The 19,504-nt window shown below is 38.3% G+C and overlaps 1 protein-coding gene across 19 annotated transcripts in view; it reads left to right on the forward strand.

The window, feature by feature from the left end:
* Nucleotides 1–19,504, forward strand: part of KDM6A (lysine demethylase 6A) — a 162,083-nt gene that overhangs the window by 18,549 nt on the left and 124,030 nt on the right. For 18 of the 19 annotated variants that reach the window (XR_008468059.1, XR_008468058.1, XM_054211940.1 and 15 more), the window contains exon 3: nt 17,774–17,882. Coding sequence is in view for 17 of the 19 variants with exons in the window: in XM_054211940.1 (XP_054067915.1) it covers nt 17,774–17,882 (109 nt within the window). In the remaining 2 variants the exon portion in view is untranslated. Of the gene's footprint in view, nt 1–17,773; nt 17,883–18,104; nt 18,269–19,504 lie in introns of those variants that run through there. The other variant, XM_054211993.1, reaches the window with a different exon arrangement.

Genomic DNA, 19,504 nt, shown 5'->3' on the forward strand with positions numbered 1-19,504 from the left:
GAGTAATGCTGAAATTAAAGCCAAAACACAATCTGAAAGACCATAATAGGTGGGTTTGGTTCTTAATGAATTTAATATATCTGCTAAAAAATTGCATTCCTTCATGAATTACAATTTAAAATTGACATTCTCTAGAGAGAATCCAAGCACTGAATCTTGCATTTATTTATGTTGTTGAAGCTGGCCAGATTTCAAATATTGTCTGTGGGTTTTGGGTCTGTAGTTATACTCTGAACTTACAGATAACGTGTTTGCCTCCTGTCTGGACAGTAGTGATGCGGTATTTCAAAATCTTAAGAAGTTAGTTCAATCTTCTACCCAAGCTTTCCAAAATACTTTTATCCAGAAGTGCCTCAAGGGCATAAGCCCTTTGTTTCACAATTTAGCTCTTTATAGTAAGTAATTAGTATTGCTTCTGTCGCACTCAGATAGAAATTGCTTACAGAAATCCTGTGCAGAGTCTTTTAGAGTGAACACGAAAGAATGCATAGGTTTGCATGAGAGTTTCCAGCTCTTTTTGAAGGCTGTCCCTTCATGTTGCAGGCAGTTATGTCATGGATACATAGATACATATACTGTCATTACATTTATGAAAATCGCTGTCTTAAAAGTGATTTAAAAAGAGGAATACTTAAAAAGTGCCCCTTTGCCTCTACTGCTTCCATTTAAATGTGTGCAACATCATATTTTTTTGCTTCTTCAAATCCTTTTTGAATTTTCAGTCTAAATTTATACATGTTTGTTTGTCTGTCTACATTGTTGTTAGGCTGAAATAGCTTTTCTCTTTCCCTGGTGTTTGTCCTGTTGGTACTTGTAGAAAACAGTCATACTAGCTTTGGATTTGCTAAACTAAATAATTTGAGCTGTTTTGACTTCCTTTTGCAAGAGAGACTCTTCGTCTTTCCTCTTACCACTGCAGTTCTCTTCTAAATTTATTTAAGTTTATCTTTTCTGAACATGGGAAAATTGTATAGAATGCTGTAGATCAAATCTGCTGAGATGGTGTGAATATTTCTGCTTTTAGAACAGGTTGTTTGCTTTCTCTACTACTGTAAGAGCTCGGGGGCATCAACTGAAAGTCCCAGGAAGCAAATTTAGAACAAAAGGAAGATGGTTCCTTGCAGTTAATCCGTGGAACTCCTCGTTGAAGAATATTTTAGTCTTAAATGAACGGACATGGTTTTAAAAAGTGGTGGGGCAAATTAATGGAAGGAAAATCCATGAAGAGCTGTTAAGAACAGCAGTACCACCTGTGCCCAGGAAGCTCCTAAACTTAAAGTGCTGTAGTCTGGGGAAGTACTAGAAGAAAATATTATTATATGGTAACCTTTTTCTTTTGCTTCTTTTTCAAGAATGTGAGTTCATGTAAAACCTATGCTAATCTTCTGTTATTGCTATTTAGTACGTGTGCCATTGAAGTAAATGTGAAGACAGGATGCTGGACTAGACTGACTGACTATGGGCTGACTGTTACCATGGCCATCTTATTTTATCTTTGTTGGAAATTTATCCTCTGTTGAACTCCAGAATTGTGTATGCTTCTATTCATCTGCCTTACATTGGCAGCATATACTCATCTTGGTTTGTTGCCTCATAATTCAATAGTTTAGGTACTTGAGTTGTTTTGTTTTTTTTTTTAAGTAATTTTAATAAGTCTGCAGAGTTCGGGATCTTATATGGTTGTATAATGTTTTACTGCTACATGCCTCCTAGATTGCCTTTGAAAAATCCATCTGTGGCATGCTGATGGGTGTGTTTCTAATGTCCTCACCTCACCTCAGTTGATAGACCTAAATTAATACTGTAAATTCAGTCCAAAGGCCAATATTGTATCACTGCAAATTATGGAGATAATGATAGGCTACCACCAATAAGTATGCTTAATATTGCAGCAGTTCACCTTTTATGTTGAATTTTGTGGTGCTTGGACACTATTAAATACCTGCGAAAATGGATTTTAGGTAGAGCTTGGTCTGACTCACAGGAAAACAGAAAGCATGTTGAAATGTATGTGAAACAAGTGTAGGAAACTGTGATCCAGAGTCTCCAACCTCATTCCATTACACGCAGAAGGAATAAATTTTGAGAAATATATTTATGCCTGCTGCACCTTCTGCAGTGTAACTGTACTGTTAAGCATTATGGCAGTAAGGAGAAAGGAGTTGAGATCCTGCTCCTTTTAGTCTACATGGGTGTGAGAGGGACTAGTGTAAAGTTAGCAGCCAAGTCTTTATATCTGGAGAGGTAGGGAATGAAAATTAACAAGAGCTGCAAACTTTATTGTAATATTCCACAAAGACTTTAGTTTTTTCAACTTAACTCACAGCAAAAAAAGTTTCAAACGTATTTTCAGTAAACTGTATTTTTTTCTCTTCTTAGCATAAACTAAGAGTCAGGTCTGTGTGGTTTGTCTTACTAGCCTGCAAATTTTAAATTTTATGCCTACAACTTCTAACAAATATATCAAATGTGCTTTCCGGTGTCTCTGCCTTGATTCTAGAACTCCTTGGCTTACTTGCATACCTCCTGGTTCTACTTTTTCTGCAAGGCTGGGCCTTCTTCTCTTCAGCTGTCAAAGACACCACTTAAGGAGTTCTTCCACCTGCTCAGCATGAGGAGAGGAAGGAACAACAGACAACAGAGGAAGCCCCCCAGTCTTCTGCGCCCTTCCCCAGTCAGTGCAACCTGGCCCTGGCTGTGGGAGCTGCTTCTCCCCTAGCTATCGGGTGCTAATTGGCCAAGAAGTTGAAAGCAATTTCAGCCTTGCCATGCGCTGAACAGCAGCACAGATCTCGCTAGTTGGGAGTTTTTTTTCCCTGTAAGCCACATGCACTTCATGAGATGCCAGTTCTCCATCTGTGGCCTAAAGACAACAATTTAAGTAATCTCTCTGGCACATGCAAGTGTTGTTCATGTTTCCAAGCTTAAGCATAAAGCTTACACACCTCCTGTTGCTTGCACAGGACAGGCCACAGGCAGTCCAGAATGATGGGGGTTTGCGTTTTTTGGATATAAATAAAACTGTGACTGCAGAAAGCTATGAAAATTGAACCTTTTGTACTACAGTTGACACTTTATTTTAAAGGGATTGAAAAGATTGACATTTGGGACTGACTTGCATGCTACCCTTTGCCTTTTATGATTACTTGAAAATGTCTTTTAATTTAAATTTGATGCATTTTTAAATGTTCTTAAACTTTCTCACTTTTGTATTTTTTCATCCTCCCCAAACGTTCTCTGCAGAGGGCTAATCTGAGAGATTAGCCTGAGAGATTCTAATCTGAGAGATTAGAATCTGCAGAGATTAGCTAATCTCTGCAGAGGGCTAATCACTTGTTCTCTGAGTGACTGGCGTGATTGAAATGATTATTATGTGGAGATGCTATGTATTAGGTGAGTAATAACGGGGAGGCTGTTGTGCTGCCAGATGGAGTAGGGATGGAATGAGAAGGCAGTGAAGAGGGTGCTGTCGTTCAGGACTTGAGTAAACTGTGATCTGTCGTCTTCCCTTCTCTGCCATTCTCCATTGATGAAGGTTTCATCTCTCACTTGTGGTCTCCCTCTTGCTTGCTCCTTTGTTCTGTCTGAGCTTTTATTTGCTGCTGCTGCAGTTGTGCCCAGTGTGCTCTTTAGAACTTTATTCAGTATCTGACTCTCATGCTTGGTTCATAGATTTTTGTTTTGTTTTGCTGTTTTCCTCATTTCCTCTCTAGGGGAATTGCTTGTTCATCGTGACATACTGTTTTGACAGGGATTTTTCTACAGTGTATGGTGGGTGTTTTATGTATATTAATGAAGGCGAGTGTAAAAGTGTGTGCACCTTTCCACATACCTTGTGTTGATGACATACCTTTTCTAACAATTATTAGTTCCGCTCTTTGGGACCAGTACTTGAAAAAATCCAGTCTTCTGTGGAAATAAGCTTTTCTTGCATTGAGAAGTGTTCTTGTTGACTGCAGTTTTCACACTGGTGTGTTCTGGCAATTTAAAGATCTTTTATGATCAGGCCATTGAGTTCTTCAAAGGTGAGAGCAGAGCTGCTTTGAAGGTGAATTTAACCTGTAAACAAAGATAGATTACATTAGTAACGGTGAAGTGGAAGACATGGGTATGCCCCATTCATCCAAAAGTTTAAAAAAGATAAAGGGAATAGAGACAGTCAACTTTTTAGTGTTCAGGAACTGTCTTTTTAAAGATAGACTCCTGAATGAGTTTATGCCCAGGTCACCGTGTCAGTGCATTTTTGCAGTCTCAAGTTGGTTGTGTTTCGGAAACTATATTGCCTGTCAAACTGCTCAAGTTCCTTCTAAGGTTTTGCATTAATGTATACTTGATATTGATGATGTCTGCCACTGTAAACAATATAGGAATTGGTCCTTCACCTAAAGGCCTGAGTTATTGCAGCTTTATTTGAAGAGTCGGATACTTAACTTACCAAAATACCTCATCTTCTGTGGAGTGAATCCTGTGGAATACAGCATTTTCATCAAAAATAAAAGCTTCTTAGCAAAAGTCTGAAATGTATATAATTCAGTTATTCCTATCATTATTTCATTTTAAATGCGAACCTTACAGTAATATATCATAAAGAGGTCTTCAGAGGCATTTGGTGTATGAATTGCATACACATGCTCATTTATGAATGGTGCCAATAGCCTTTGAACTTCCTGATGTTGAATGCTGTACATCTGTTCTTTTGGGATACTTTGTCCCATTTCAACTCTCTGGTGATGGAGTTTGCATCTCAGTGGGTTTATAAAATGCTTTCTACCAGTTTAATTGTTTAAAGACACTTGAATTTTCTCTCTGGCTCTGAGAGACAAGCAGTGGTTTTAGTGCTTAGAGATACTGATTTAGTCACTCTGAAATGGGTGCAACACAAGATAAATGGCAGGTTAAAGATTTGGGTTCCATACAGTGGAATTACACTTACATTGTGCAATTTTTAATTTTTAGCCTACAAATAGACATTTTTGAAGAAATAAGATAGCCAGTAGCTATTTTCTGTGAAGTTTGGGACTGGCAAATGTAGTCAACAGTGTGTAAACTGCCCTTTTTTTTTTTTTTTTTTTTTTTTTTTTTTTTTTTTTAAGTCTGAGTGGTTTAGCTGGTTTGGAGGATTGGCCTTTGGACATAGGTATGTTGGGGATGTGTAGTGCTTTTTATGGAGTGTAGGGACTAATTTTTGAGGTAGTTTTATGATAAACTCACAAAATTCTATAGTTAATCGTGGTTTGAAGATGAGGATGCCTTTTTTGGATTTTCAGTTATTTCACAATTTTTAACCTATGCTGTTAAAATTGAAATCTAACACAACCATTATTAATATTTTTTTCTTAAATTAGGCTTACGTATAAAGGACTTAGGTGTGTCTGGTTGCAGAAGCCCTTGTTACTGAGCACTGTTCTATTAATGGTTTGAATTGGTGGCTTCTTGTCCACAAATATTGGAGTATTGTGCATTAAGTAGCTAGAGTATGGGGTAATGGAAAGTTAGGCCAAACAGAAGGGAATATTGTCTGTTTTCCAGCTGGGCATGGTAGAAAAGAGCATTTGCAAATCCTTCTGTTGGAAGGAATAGCAGCATGATGAAATTGAGAAGAACTTTTAATTAAGGCTATGTTTATTAGGGTTCAACCAAGACATATGGTGGTGTGGCCCCGAACTCCTCAGTACCTTCCTCTAATGGATTGCATTCTTCTTTATCCAGTTGTTTATTTGTTTTAAATCATAAAATCCACCTTGTCTACATAGGGTTATACTGTCGTTGCAGGTAGGGAAAGGGTAGGTGGAACAGTGCTCTCTGCATATAGGTGGAAGCTTAGAATATGTCATTCTGCTTCTGTCCTGCTGTGAATCATTGTGGTGACTTTTGGCTTAACAGTGAGGTTGTCGCTGGAGTCTGATACTTAAGGCACTTGGTATGAGTATGGACATCTCAAATATAAATCTTTGTAATCTTTGTTTCAAATTAGGCAAAGCTCTGAATCCTGGTCTTTTGTATCCTAGATGAATGTCTTTATTAGATGTTCTTAATGTTTTTTTTTTTTTTTTGGTGAAACTTTTGAGCATGCCCTCACCAATAATAGAATTGGTTTTTGACCTGCTGTCCTTACTAGGAACTGTGTCCTTTGAAGCAGGCTCTATTTTCTAGTTCAGTGGTATCCCTGAAAATACAGAGAGATACACGGAGAATTGGTGTTAAGCTTGATATGTGCATTTCCACTTGATATTTGGTAATGTCCATCTCTATATTGGATGTCAACTTTGATAGGGCTTGGGAAACATTCAAGAAGGAGGTCTTCTATCCAGCTCCAGGGGAATGTTAATGAAAACAGTCTGTGTTGACAACCTGCATAGCTATTTATCCCGCAGCTAAAGGATACTTCAGGATGTGTTGCCTATGAAAATTCAGTATGAAGTTTTATTTATCAGAAGACTCCGTTGGCAGGTTTCTGAGTAATGTTTGGGTCTACTGTCATTTTACTTGGTGTTTAGTGCATATTATGATGCAAATGCACACTAGTAGCTAAAATAATTTGGACTTGCACTTTCTAGTGCACAAATACCAATTTTGAAATCTATATGAATGTACCCCTCACACCTATTATTGCTACATAGCACGAGTGGACATTATTTCTGTCCTGGAATGACGTACACCAGCTCTTCCATTCAGAAGTGGTACTGATCGTTAGCTGTGTGACTGTATCCAGAGGACTGTGTTCTTATTGCCTCATTGCATATTTTTTTCTTTCAAACTGCCACATGAGGTGGGAAAGGTGAGGGATAAGGCTGGGTGTTTGCAGGCATTGGCAGAGAAGAGCTACAGCTCTTGATGGGAATTATTGTAGTGCTTTTCATGGTGTTTACTGGGCATAAAGTTATTCTCCAAAACATTTTTCTATGCAAGCTCGTATTCATGCACATTTGGTTATGTTCCAGTGTTGCTCACTTTTATAGGTGAGCAGCATCCCCATTGTCTAAGCATAATTAAACAGTTGCAAGAGGAGTATGTATGAATGACAGTGGAAAAAGGAACATTATGTGTGGAGTGGTTACCTGTATGTGAGATTTTGGTGACGTGATGGAAGATCATTGTGGGGCACCCTTCCTGGAATACTGGCTGTGCCAACTTTAGAAGTACTAGCATTCTGAGACTCTTAGAAATAGTGTTATTTCAGTATTTGAAACCAGGTTCTTTCAATTTAGATGGGTTTTTTTATCCTTTGTGTCTTAATGTACCTTTACCAATTTTATGTCTCCTGTGGTGTTGAAAACTCCATGCTTCCCACCCTATTAGCATTTTTTTTTTACAATTTCTTCGTAAACAACTTCTAACCCATTTTCATCTCCGTTCTTCTAAAGTAAATCTTTTCCTTATATTTTTGGGCTAAGCTACCAACAATATTTATTTCTGAAAACCGGGGCACCTGTGCTACTTGAACCCTGTTGGAACTGAATTTTAGACTGTGCACCTTTGGCAGAGCAATCAGTAGTTTTCTAATATTTTGTGACAGCTGCTCTTCTATATCACCTTGTATTCAAACAAAAACACAGAAGATCATTCTGTTTAGTCTGAAGCAAAGTATTTTCACAAATATATATTTGTGTCAGTCTTTGTAGGCATTTTCTTATGTATATGTATGTACACTGTTCTGTGTTTAATACTTTTTTTTCAAGCTTCTTTATTCATTGTTTCATTGTTGATTTTATGGTTGGTAGCTGATAGTCAGTGTTACATTTCCAAAGACTTGTGTCCAGTTCAGGAGGTCTTTGCATAAGTAACAGTTGTTCAGATTTCAACTTCGGAGTTTTTTGCTAGGTAAAACAGGCAGCTATCAATGCAGACTCTGGCTTTAATTGGTCTTTTATCTTCTTTTTTTTTTTTTTTTTCTTTCTGTGTTGATCTTAATTGTATTTCCAAAGGTATTTACCCACTGAAATCGAAAACAGCAATTTATTTGATGTATGATATTTTACTGAAATCTGTAGCCTCCTAGATACAACTGGTTTAACATTTTCAAAAAAGATAAGTTTATCAAGTTAACTGTCTAAATGTTCTGAAGTATGACATGCTTACACCTCAGTTGTGATGTTCTATGTTGGTATAGTTAAAGTGTTGCTAAAATAAAATCAGATTTAGTAGTCTTAAACTTTTAGTGTGTGGTGAACTATTCATTAGCTCCAGATCAATTGCTAAATTAAGGTGCTGCAATTCTACTTGAAATAGAATTATTATGGTAAAAATAACAAAAACTGTTCCTATTATTCTCAGATAAAACTCAGCTATTTCAATTGCCTATGAAAAATCTACTGCTACATTAAAAAAAGTTGTTTTAAAAAAACAAAACAACCTATGCAGGATATGGAATGATAAAATTCTATACAAAATTCATGAGAATCATCTGAGTCTTCAGATTATGAAATGTTTTCAGGGACAGGATAAGAGAGCATTTGGTTTGCTGATAGTTTATAATTTGTTTTAATTTCCTGTATAATGGAAGTTTTTCTGTACGTTCGTATTCATCTACACTTGTAAGTATATCTTACTGTATTTAAAAGAAGTAATGGGGGGGAAGGTGTTGCGTCCTAAGGGTGATGTCGGAATTTATCATAGAATCATAGAATCTTCATGGTTGGAAAGGACCTTTGAGATCATCGAGTCCAACCAAACAACCTACAGTCTCTGCCACTAGAGCATGCCCTGAAGTGCCAAATCTACACATTTCTTAAATACCTCTAGGGATGGTGACTCAACCACCTCCCTGGGCAGGCTGTTCCAGCTCCTGACCACTCTTTCAGTAAAGTAATTCTTCCTAATATCTAACCTAAACCTCCCCTGCCGCAACTTCAGACCGTTTCCTCTGGTCCTGTCATTATTCACCTGGGAGAAGAGGCCAACACCCACCTCTCTCCAACCTCCTTTCAGGTAGTTGTAGAGGGCAATGAGGTCTCCCCTCAGCCTCTTCTTCTCCAAACTAAACATGCCCAGTTCCCTCAGCCTCTCCTCATGTGACCTGGTCTCCAGACCCCTCACCAGCCTGGTAGCTCTCCTCTGGACACGCTCCAGCACTTCAATGTCCCTCTTGTCCAGAGGGGCCCAGAACTGAACACAGTACTCGAGGTGAGGCCTCACCAGTGCCGAGTACAGAGGCACGGTCACTTCCCTGCTCCTGCTGGCCACGCTATTCCTGATACAAGCCAGAATGCTGTTGGCCTTCTTGGCCACCTGGGCACACTGCTGGCTCCTGTTAAGCTGGCCGTCCACCAGCACCCCAGGTCCTTTTCTGCTGGGCAGCTTTCCAGCCACTCTTCCCCAAGCCTGTAGCGTTGTTTGGGGTTGTTGTGACCAAAATGCAGGACCCGGCATTTGGCCTTATTAAACCTCATACAGTTGGCCTTGGCCCATCGATCCACCCTGTCCAGGTCCCTCTGTGGAGCCTTCCTACCCTCAAGCAGACCAACACTCCCACCTAGTTTGGTGTCTACTGCAAACTTACTGAGGGTGCACTCAATCCCCTTGTCCATATAATTGATAAAGATATTAAACAAAACCGGCCCGGAAACTGAGCCCTGAGGGACACCACTGGTGACCGGCTGCCAAGAGGATTTCACCCCATTAATCACAACTCTCTGGGCACGGCCATCCAGCCAGTTTTTAACCCAGCGAAGAGTACACTTGTCTATGCCATGATTCGCCAGCTTCTCCAGGAGAATGCTGTGGGGGACGGTGTCAAAGGCCTTACCAGATAGACATCCAGATAGACAATGTCCACAGCCTTCCCTGCATCCAGAAGGCGGGTCACGTGGTCATAGAAAGAGATCAGGTTGGTTAAGCAGGACCTCCCTTTCCTAAACCCATGCTGGCTGGCCCTTATCCCTTGGCTGCCCTGCACTTGCCGTGAGAGCTCACTCAAGATGATCCTCTCCATGATCTTTCCTGGTACCGAGGTCAGGCTGACAACACCTGTAGTTCCCTGGATCCTCCTTCCGACCCTTCTTGTAGATGGGCGTCACATTAGCCACCCTCCAGTCATCTGATACCTCCCCTGTTGACCAAGATTGTTGATAAATGATGGAGAGAGGCTTGGTGAGCTCTCCCGCCAGCTCCCTGGGTACTCTTGGGTGAATCCCATCCGGCCCCATAGACTTATGTACGTCTAGGTGCAGAAGCAGATCATTGACTACTTCCTCCTGGATTATGGGTGGGTTGTTCTGCTCTCCATTCTTGCCTTCCAGCTCAGGAGGCTGAACACCCTGGGGATAGCTGGTTTGACTATTGAAGACAGAGTCAAAGAATTAAGTATCTCAGCCTTCTCCTTGTCATTGGTTGCAAATTTTCTCCCCGCATCCAGTAAGGGATGGAGATTCTCCCTGTCTCTCTTTTTGTTGATGTATTTATAAAAGCTTTTTTTGTTGTCCTTTATGTTAGTGGCTAAGTTGAGCTCCAGCTGGGCTTTTGCCTTCCTAATTTTCTCTCTGTATAACCTAACGAGATCTCTGTACTCCTCCTGAGTTGCCTGTCCCTTCTTCCAAAGGTGGTAAACCCTCCTTTTGTTCTTAAGTCCCATCAGAAGTTCCTTATTCATCCAGACTGGCCATTTACCCCACCCTTTAGACTTGCGACACTTGGGGACAGCCTGCTCCTGGGCCTTTAAGATTTCCTCCTCGAAGAGCGTCCAGCCTTCCTGGACACCTTCCAGTCCCAAGGGACTCTCTCAACCAGTGTTCTGAACAGGTCAAAGTCCGCCCTCCGGAAGTCCAAGGTGGAGGTTTTGCTAACCCCCCTCCTTACATCACTATGTATTGAAAACTTGACCATTTCATGATCACTAAACCCAAGACAATGCGGAGTTATTCACTGCATTAACTCCCAGTCAACAATTTTTTCATCAAAATGCAATTGGTTGTGGACACTGTTGGTTGAAAATGACTAAGTTTCCTATGTTTTTCTTTGAGAAGCCTACACTATTGAGTTTACATCTGTTGGACAGAAAACATTTGTAAAGAATGTCTCATAGTTGATAATAAGTGTTCTTGATTTAGTGGTGGCAAGTTGTTGGGTTTTTTCCCCCTCTGCTAAAACGTCACTTTTCTCCATTTATCATTCATTCACATGTATTCCATTTTGTAATCTGTTTTGCAGTTCTGTGCTTTTTATGAAGTATTATGCCTCATCTTTTCAATGATAATTGGCTTCAGGAAGAATTATTTCTAAGTTGCTACTGTCTCCTGTCCTCCATCTGACTGTAGCATTTGTTTTGATGATACTAATTCTCTGCAGTAGGTTTCTAAATCATTAATTTTTTCTATTTTACTTTTTGTTTCTTACGGTGGTAGTATGCTTCTTTCACACCAGTCTCTAGAACGTTTTCCATTTGTGCTGTTTACCTTTCAGTTAGCTTTTGTGTTAATTTTCGCTTGTAAACTTAGCAATCTTAGCCTTACTTCTACTGTTTGCTGCTTCATCTTTTCTACTTCCAGTTTATACTGAAGATGTAACAAATATTTTTTTCAAATGATGCCTCAGGTAGATAAGTGCTAGACCACAGTAGTGGCTTTTAAAGGAAATTAATCTTATTTGTTATCATCAAGCTATGCATAATGTGTGCGACTGCTTTTCTTCTTTATTGCTTGCACTATTTATTCTTGTGTCCTGTTTCATGAAGCAGTAATCATGGGAAAATAAGTTGGCCAAAATTGATGATACATTTCTTGAGAAATGTATGAGGAGGATCAGTTTCCATTGTTCTGTACTATTTATTGGGCCTGAAATGATAAGGACTTTTGATGAACTTAAATATTATTAGCAGACATTCCAATATACCATAGAAATTTTGCAAGAACAAAGTTTCCAAAGAGCTCAGGTCATGTTTTTCCTTCTTGAGGCCTAAGTCTTTTGGGGCATGAGCCTGTTTGTGGCTAGCACCCTGTACTTTTAACACTCTTATTGAGTCTATTTTATAATATAGTCCATATTTGAAATACAAGGAGAGTAAACCTGTGTTGAGAGAGAAATTTTACATAACACAGTATGAGCTTCACAAAGATAGAGAGCATATAAAGAAGCTTTGAAAGCTGTAGTGGGAACTGATATTGAGTAAGAAAGTAAGGGAAGTTAAGAGTATTGGGCCATCCATGCATAATATGAGAGCCTTCAGCAGAGGATCTGCGGAATTAATACAGGTTATCTTCAATTGAATATGAATTGTATGCTTTTCTCGGCAGAAGTAAATGAGGTGTTCTTTTAAGTTGTCTACAGCCCAGGAGGTGGTGTTTATCCAGCCAGTCACTGATGGGGGAAAAATAGTTTAACTTTTGAAGAATCCAGGCTAATCCTTTTTTTTTCCTCCTTGCTTAGCTGAAAGGGGCCTTGTTCACACTTCTGTTGTTGCAGAGCAGGAGCTAGAACTGAATCAGGAGGTTCTCGGGATGGTAGCTGTTGTCATTGTTATTAGAAAATCACGTGTGCATTTTGATGAATTGTGGCATGGAGGAAGGTAAGGAAGAGAACCCTTTCAGAACATCTTTTGATACTGAGGTGGGGAGAATGAGCCCAGCACATACGTTAGCTTCTGCTTTTGTGGTCTGTAGGTACCCCTCAGTCTGACTGGCAGTAGATAGTGTGATCATTGCTTCAGTGTCCAGCACTGTCTACCTAATGAGTTTGTTTTCCAGAAGGGTAAACTATCCCTTAAGAGCTAATTAACACTTAATTTCTAAGCATTAGTGTAGTATGCATCTCATCTGTGAAGAGTCTCCACTGGTGTCTCTCCACATTTTTTTTCACATGGAATTTTTTTTCGTGCTTCTAGTTCTCATTACCTGCTTGCAAAGCCCATCCATTCAGGTTATTGCTTTCTAGAGAAACAAGAAAAAAGAAGCAGGATCTGTTTGTTTGTTCCCCCTGCCACGATAGAAGGCTTATCTTACATAGGCAATAGTGTTTTCTGTTGTGAACTTTAAGGTTCTAGGAACTTTGAATTTGTCATTTTACACTAAGTTGTCTGCATGAAAGTACTAACTTTTTCTTCAGTGGTTTATTTATTACCCAGTAAAGTTCAAATAATTTCTTTCACTGGACATTTTACTGCCCAGCTGTTGCCATACTAATGATTTATATTGCTGGAGTTTTTTTGGTTTTCTGTGGTTGGCAATGTTTTTTTTCTGTTTTAAGTAAAAATTTGCTGACTCAGTGCAGTCCTCCATTTTCATATCATTAATATATTAAAGAGTTAATTATTAACTTTTTGGTGTGTTGGGCCATTTAGTCCTGCTACTTTCATCTTAGTCAATCATGCTTGTCAAGAGTAAGAAAGGACATCATTACATCATCTTTATAAACTATTCAAAAAAGCTGTCTTGATATGTTTTATTTTTAATACAATTGTTTAGCAGTAGTTTGAATTTGTGCTGTAAAATACAAATAATTGCAGTATCACTGCAACCAGTAATAATGTTTTTTCTTCATATTAGTTGAAGTAGAAATAACATCATCCTTTTCCTTGATGCAATAGAGCTGTACTATGTATCAGTGACCTCTGTATACAAAACTTAGAATTCTGGGCTTATCTGTTGGATTTTTTTTTTGTTGTTTTATTCCCAAATCTAGGGTCTTTTCTTCATTAAAAGAAATCATGTCAATAGTAGCTAAAATTTGCATTTGTTTTATGGGGTTGTTTTTGTTTGGTTTGAGTTCTTTGGGGGGATGGGTAGGTGAGAACGTTCCTCTTACAACAGAGGGAAAAAGTATTCCAGTTCCTTTCCCTTTGGGATAATAAGTAGTGAACATACAGGGATTTGGTAGTGCATTTTAAAGATGATGATGGAATTATTTTTTTGTTTTGTGAACTCAAAAGGATGTTTTGCTACCTTTGTCCCAGTTGACAAATAAACTAAGACTTTTTCTTCACTATATTATATTTAAATGTGTCCTAAGTACTGGTGGTTGAATTTGTGAAATCAGATTTACCCCAGTCATGAACTATGATGTCATAAGTGGGGTTTGTAACTGTCATGTCAGCAGTGTCGACAATGGTGTATTACTTCAGTTTGCTTTTAATCAAGCAGGTGGCAGAAAACATGAGTATTACTGGTTTTTTTGTATCATATAAATGACTTTTTTTTTCCAGCAGCCATGCCTGTATTTGTTTCCTGCTTCTGCCCTAGTTGCCACACTGCGAAGCAGCTGTGGGTGATTATTTTGCCAAGTTCCTAAATTCTTCAGGTTTCCCTTCTATCTTCATGCAGCCTTGAACAAAGGGAAGGAAGTGTACGACGTTCTGTAGCAATCTTCCTTTTCATTTCAGGGTCTTTCTCTTCTTAATTTGTCAATACTAGCAATTCTCAAGGCTGGCTCCATTGAGTGCACTTATTTGGAGAAATAACAATACTTAAAATCCTGAGGGGTTTTAAACTTCCTTAGAATTCTTAGTGTCTCAGGATGATTTAAATTGGTTGCACAAGTGGTGCCGTAGATGGCCTTTACAGTTACAGATCTATTGAAATGAGATCTTTTTATGATTCCTTCAAAGAAATCATATACAGATACGTGTAGTTGTGACCTCCCTCTTCAAAATGCTTTGCATCTGTTCATTCAACTAAGAGACAAATTCTTATCTGTACAGAAAAATACTTGTTCCTTCCTGAAGATGTTTATGGAGGGGGTTTAACGGGGAAGAAAGTTTCTCAACCAATCCCAAAGTTGGATAAATCAGTTTGTCTAAGTGAATCTGCTCTGGCTACTAGAAAGAGCAAGAGCCACATACTGACTAGTCTGCTCATCCTCCAGAGACTCGGAGGTTGACTTTGGTCTTCGCATTGAGGAAGTAAAGCTTGCTCCTAGTTTCTGTTTCATTTTGTTAGAATGTGCTAGAAGAATTTTAAAAATTCATATGAAACAACCTTCACAATTTAAGTTTGCATAAATGTGTTTTCCTGATAATGTTGCAAATAGGTTAGAGATAACCGAGAGGGTGTACTTAACCGGTGTAGCTGAAATGCTCTTACAGTAACAGTTAACTGTTACTTAAAGAGGAAGTTCTGTTTTGCAGCTGTGGTGTACTATGCCTTGCCTAGTGCTGGCATTAGTAAGATGGCTTAGTGGTATCTGCAAAGTGTAATTTAAAGGAAAATTTGCCTTATTGAGAATTGGTTTGAGTTGCGTGAAAGACTTGGGCACAGCTTTTTGTATCCCTACTATATGTAGTGCTTCAGATGCTTGTGATATATCTTTTAATGAGGATTTACGTAAAAAGGGGCTGGGGAAATGTTAAGGGTCCCTTGATGCTTAGCTGCTTAAGTGCATGTGATTCATAATTTCCTTGAACATCTGTATAGAAAAATTCTGTTACATTCGTTCATAAAGTCAAGTTCCCTTTAAATACATGCAGCCATCTAATTCAGGAAATAAACTACCCCAACTTCCTCTCCAACAGTTTTTGTAAGATACCTGTTGTGGTAGCAGTTTCTGTGCGCTCTGAGCAGTGACTGAATTGTAGAAGGCAAAATATTAGTGTAAGAAAATGTCATAGTGTGAGTATTCTCTTCAGCAGCTGCCGCAGGTATTGCATATCATTAGAAAAAGGAAGGCCTATCTGCAAATTAATCCATGACAGTAACATTAGGGGCACCAGCAAGAATTGTTCCGATTTGTACAAATTGAGAGATGAGACCAAAAAGTGGGGAGAGGAAGCAAGGCACAAACCCCAAGATTCTGCATTAAAACATTTGCAAATGGGAATAGCTTCAACTGGGGAGCCAGAATGTTGGAGAATCAGTTCATACACACATATAGTTAAGAAACTCACTTTAAGCTTGTGTGCTTTGCGTCTCATTCCAGGGATCATATTTTTTAGATTGAGAGTTGGCTGACTGCAACAGGCATTTAAGAGTAGTAGCTTCAATTAACCATCAGCAGAATTCCAGTCCTTCCAGTGCAGTATGCTAAGGCAAAACATGCACCATGAATGAAAAAATCTGCAGCATTTTTTAGATATAGTGGCAAATACTTATCTCAATTTAATATCTTCAGAATATGGCCAAATAACTACACTTTGAAATATGTAATTTAAATGGTTTTATTAAATCATTTTAATACCGCACATACACCTAATAGATTTAATATAGATGTTACCCGCTTTGCTGCAATTTTGCAGCAAGATAGCTTTGTTTTTATCCACCAGAACTTTGTTTCTGAAAACAACCATAAAGTAAGGCTGTTCTGGACTTGGAAGTAAGTGAAAGCATATGTAATAACATTTCAAGCCTGGGATGCAAACTGAGACCCACTCATCTGGTTGCACACATGGCTCTGTGTCCATCGAGTACAGCAAGGCCTATCTTACTATGGCTTACTATTTAAAAAAAATAAATTTAAAACTAGGGTAAAAATGGCAAATTAAAGTACAGATTAGATCAGTAGTTTGGATTCTCCACAAGTGTGTTTTAACTATTTCTTAACATTTCCTCATTTTATTGTTGACATTTCTCATTTCAATGATTAATACAAGTGTACACAAAGAAAAAAACACAAATACGGGCAAGACTACTATTTTAGTATTTGGACCATCTTTTTTCCCCTTTTGAATTTCCAGTTTTAATAAAATGACTTAAGGAAGCTCATCATTTCAGATTAAGTATTAAGGTCTTTGATTACTGTAATATATTAAAATCAAGCGGTTCATAATTGCAACCAAATATTTAACATAGTCAGACCATGAGCTGGTGAAAGTAATGGATTAACCAGCTAGAATTAGAACTTGTTGGAAGTCTGTCAAGCTTTTGAGATCTGTGAAGTCTTCTGCCGGTGCAAAAGACCTTCCCTGCCATTTAAGTTTATTCAGCTACTTCATTTTAATGGCTAGTATGTTCAAAAGCAAGAAACTAGAAGTTCAAAAAGTTGGGAAACTGATTTTATTTATTTATTCCTAAAATGAAGTAGGGTCATGAGGTAAGAATATAATAGGTAAAAGATCATAACCACTGTGGTGAATAGAAGGTATTGGTTCAGTTTGTTAAAAATGTGTTTGCAGTGCAGAACATGCTTTGATTGTGTGTGCTGCTTAAAAACTTCTCGGGCAACTTTTCTCAAAGTAGAACTATTTTCTAATTGGATTTACATTTCTAACTTTAGCTTTAGTTAGTCTACAGTAACCATATATTAAGTAGAAGGTAGTAAACTGCATTTTATGACATGATAGAGGTGTGTGAAAAGAATCAGGTTTTGGGAAATGGATGCTAAGGTATAGATAAATATAAATATTATAAATTGCCTAAGCTAGTATGTTGAGGTAGCATATTCTTCAGTTTAGCAAAAACTAGTGAAATATCTGATAGAATGAAATGTGACTCCTTTAGAAAAAAAAAACACAGAATGAGAATAAAATCAGAGAGTTTTCTTTCTTGCAGGTTGGAAAGAATAAATAAAATCCATCCTTTTGCATTTCGTTGATTTTTTTAAATTAAAAATTGTCATGTATGTTTGAGGTTTGTTTTGTGCTTGGGAAATTGAATGCTTCTGGAGACCACAAATAAACCAGAGAAAACTATTGTTCATTTGCTGTCAATTTGCATTAGAATCAGTGAACTAACAAATCTATTCCGTCTGAAATGTTACATTTCTTTTTTGAAAAGTAATGCTAACTGCGTTATTGAGAGTGTTTGTAGACTTCTTGCCTTGCAGACTAACAAGAATCTTTGTTATTTCTCAGAAAATGTGTTATTTGCTTTAGTTAAATACAGAATTTTGAAAACCTTGTATTTCTTTTTCCTAGGCTGTTCGCTGCTATGAATCGCTAATTTTGAAAGCTGAAGGAAAGGTCGAGTCTGATTTCTTTTGTCAGTTAGGTCACTTCAACCTCTTATTGGAAGATTATCCAAAAGGTAAGGCTTTTCAGTACTTCTGATAAATGTCATTGGGGGATTGTCATTAGATATAGATGACACAACAGAATGAAAAATATTTAGATAACTCACTGTTTTCTTGGTTTGTGCTATATTTCAAAGCCCATAACAGAATAAGACTGATGATGTCTTTACAAAAGCGAGTTGTTCTTTTCTTTTTATTTTAATTGAAAAAAACGAAAGTTTCTTCATGTTATACAGCACTACCATACTGCCTGCGTCATTTCTCTGGTTCATTATTACATGACTGTACAAGCAGTTGAACCCCCCATGCCTCTGAAGGTTTCCTGTGGGGGGTGGGAGACTCAGGTGCATAAGACGAGAGCCTGTCTTACTGCTTCCTTGTATGTCCACAATCTCAACAGGTAAGGCTAGGCTGAAAGTGTTAATTCAAAAGCAAAAATGTCCACTTAAAGTGTGTTTCAAGTTCTCTTTAAATATTGAGTGGAAGAATGGGTATAGGGGTTTGGGGGTGGTTGTGGGTGTTTTTAGGTCTCTGCTTCATCAGATTTTGAAATGACTTTAATGTTTTTTGCCATCCTTGCAGCCATAGAAATGTACAGACGTTTGTGCTTTGTTGCTTGTGGGTCAGTAGAAGGCTTTTTTGGTAGTGGTGTGGATTCTCAAAGATGCTCTGCTGTGTTGCTGACTGAGACATAGGGCTAGATCTTCAGCTTGTCCTCTTTCCACTTCATGTCACGCTGGGTGTCAGACCCAGGGTCTGAGAGCTGCCTGCCTCCCAGTCATTGTGGGAGGTATGGATGAATAGAAAGCCTTTTTGGATCTTACTCTACCTAGCTAATTAGAACAGGTCAGAATGTATTTTTTTTTTCCTGGGTTGTCTTTTTTTTTTTTATTGTTGTTGCATTTAGTTTTAATATGAATGCAGTTCTGGTTGACTTTGTGTAAGGAAACAAACAACACCCCAACCCCAAAAATGTCTACTCCCACCCCACCCCTTTTTCTAAACACACAAAAATACTGGTTTACCTTGGGATGTAGAAATAAGGAAATGACTTGTAACTGACAGTAGTTCAAAAGCACTGCTTAGTGATTCAGGCTAGCTGTGGACCGTTTCATAACAGTGTGTATATATGTCCAGTCTGACATAAAACAGTGTGAGGTAGGGTTCCTGGAAATCTACCTCACCTTCATTTTTTGGGTGACAAATGTTTAGTTTTGATATTACTGTGGAGGAATTTGCAGTTATCTAGATTCAGTGTGTAAATTCAGAAGGCTTTGAGTGGTTGAAACATCTGTCTCTTCCTGTTGAATACATGGGGAACTTTGGAACCTTAGTATCCACAACTTGTACCTACATCCCATTCTACTGGTCTGATATAACCACTGCTATTTCCAATTCCAGAGACATGGGAAAACCTGAAGAGAACACGGCAATATGCTGACTATAGAATTTACTGAAGAATAGTCTGATCCCATGTTTTTATTTTATTTCATTTTATTTTATGAAAATTCCCAGCACCCCCTCTGCTAACAACTTACTCTGCTGTTTCTGATTAGCCTAATACAACTTGCTATGATGTGAGTGCAGTATGGCTTATTGGTTATACTCTACTTACCAAAGACAGGGCAGGAGTGTG

Source organism: Rissa tridactyla, chromosome 1 (assembly GCF_028500815.1).
Source record: "Rissa tridactyla isolate bRisTri1 chromosome 1, bRisTri1.patW.cur.20221130, whole genome shotgun sequence".
Taxonomy (NCBI): Eukaryota; Metazoa; Chordata; class Aves; order Charadriiformes; family Laridae; genus Rissa; species Rissa tridactyla.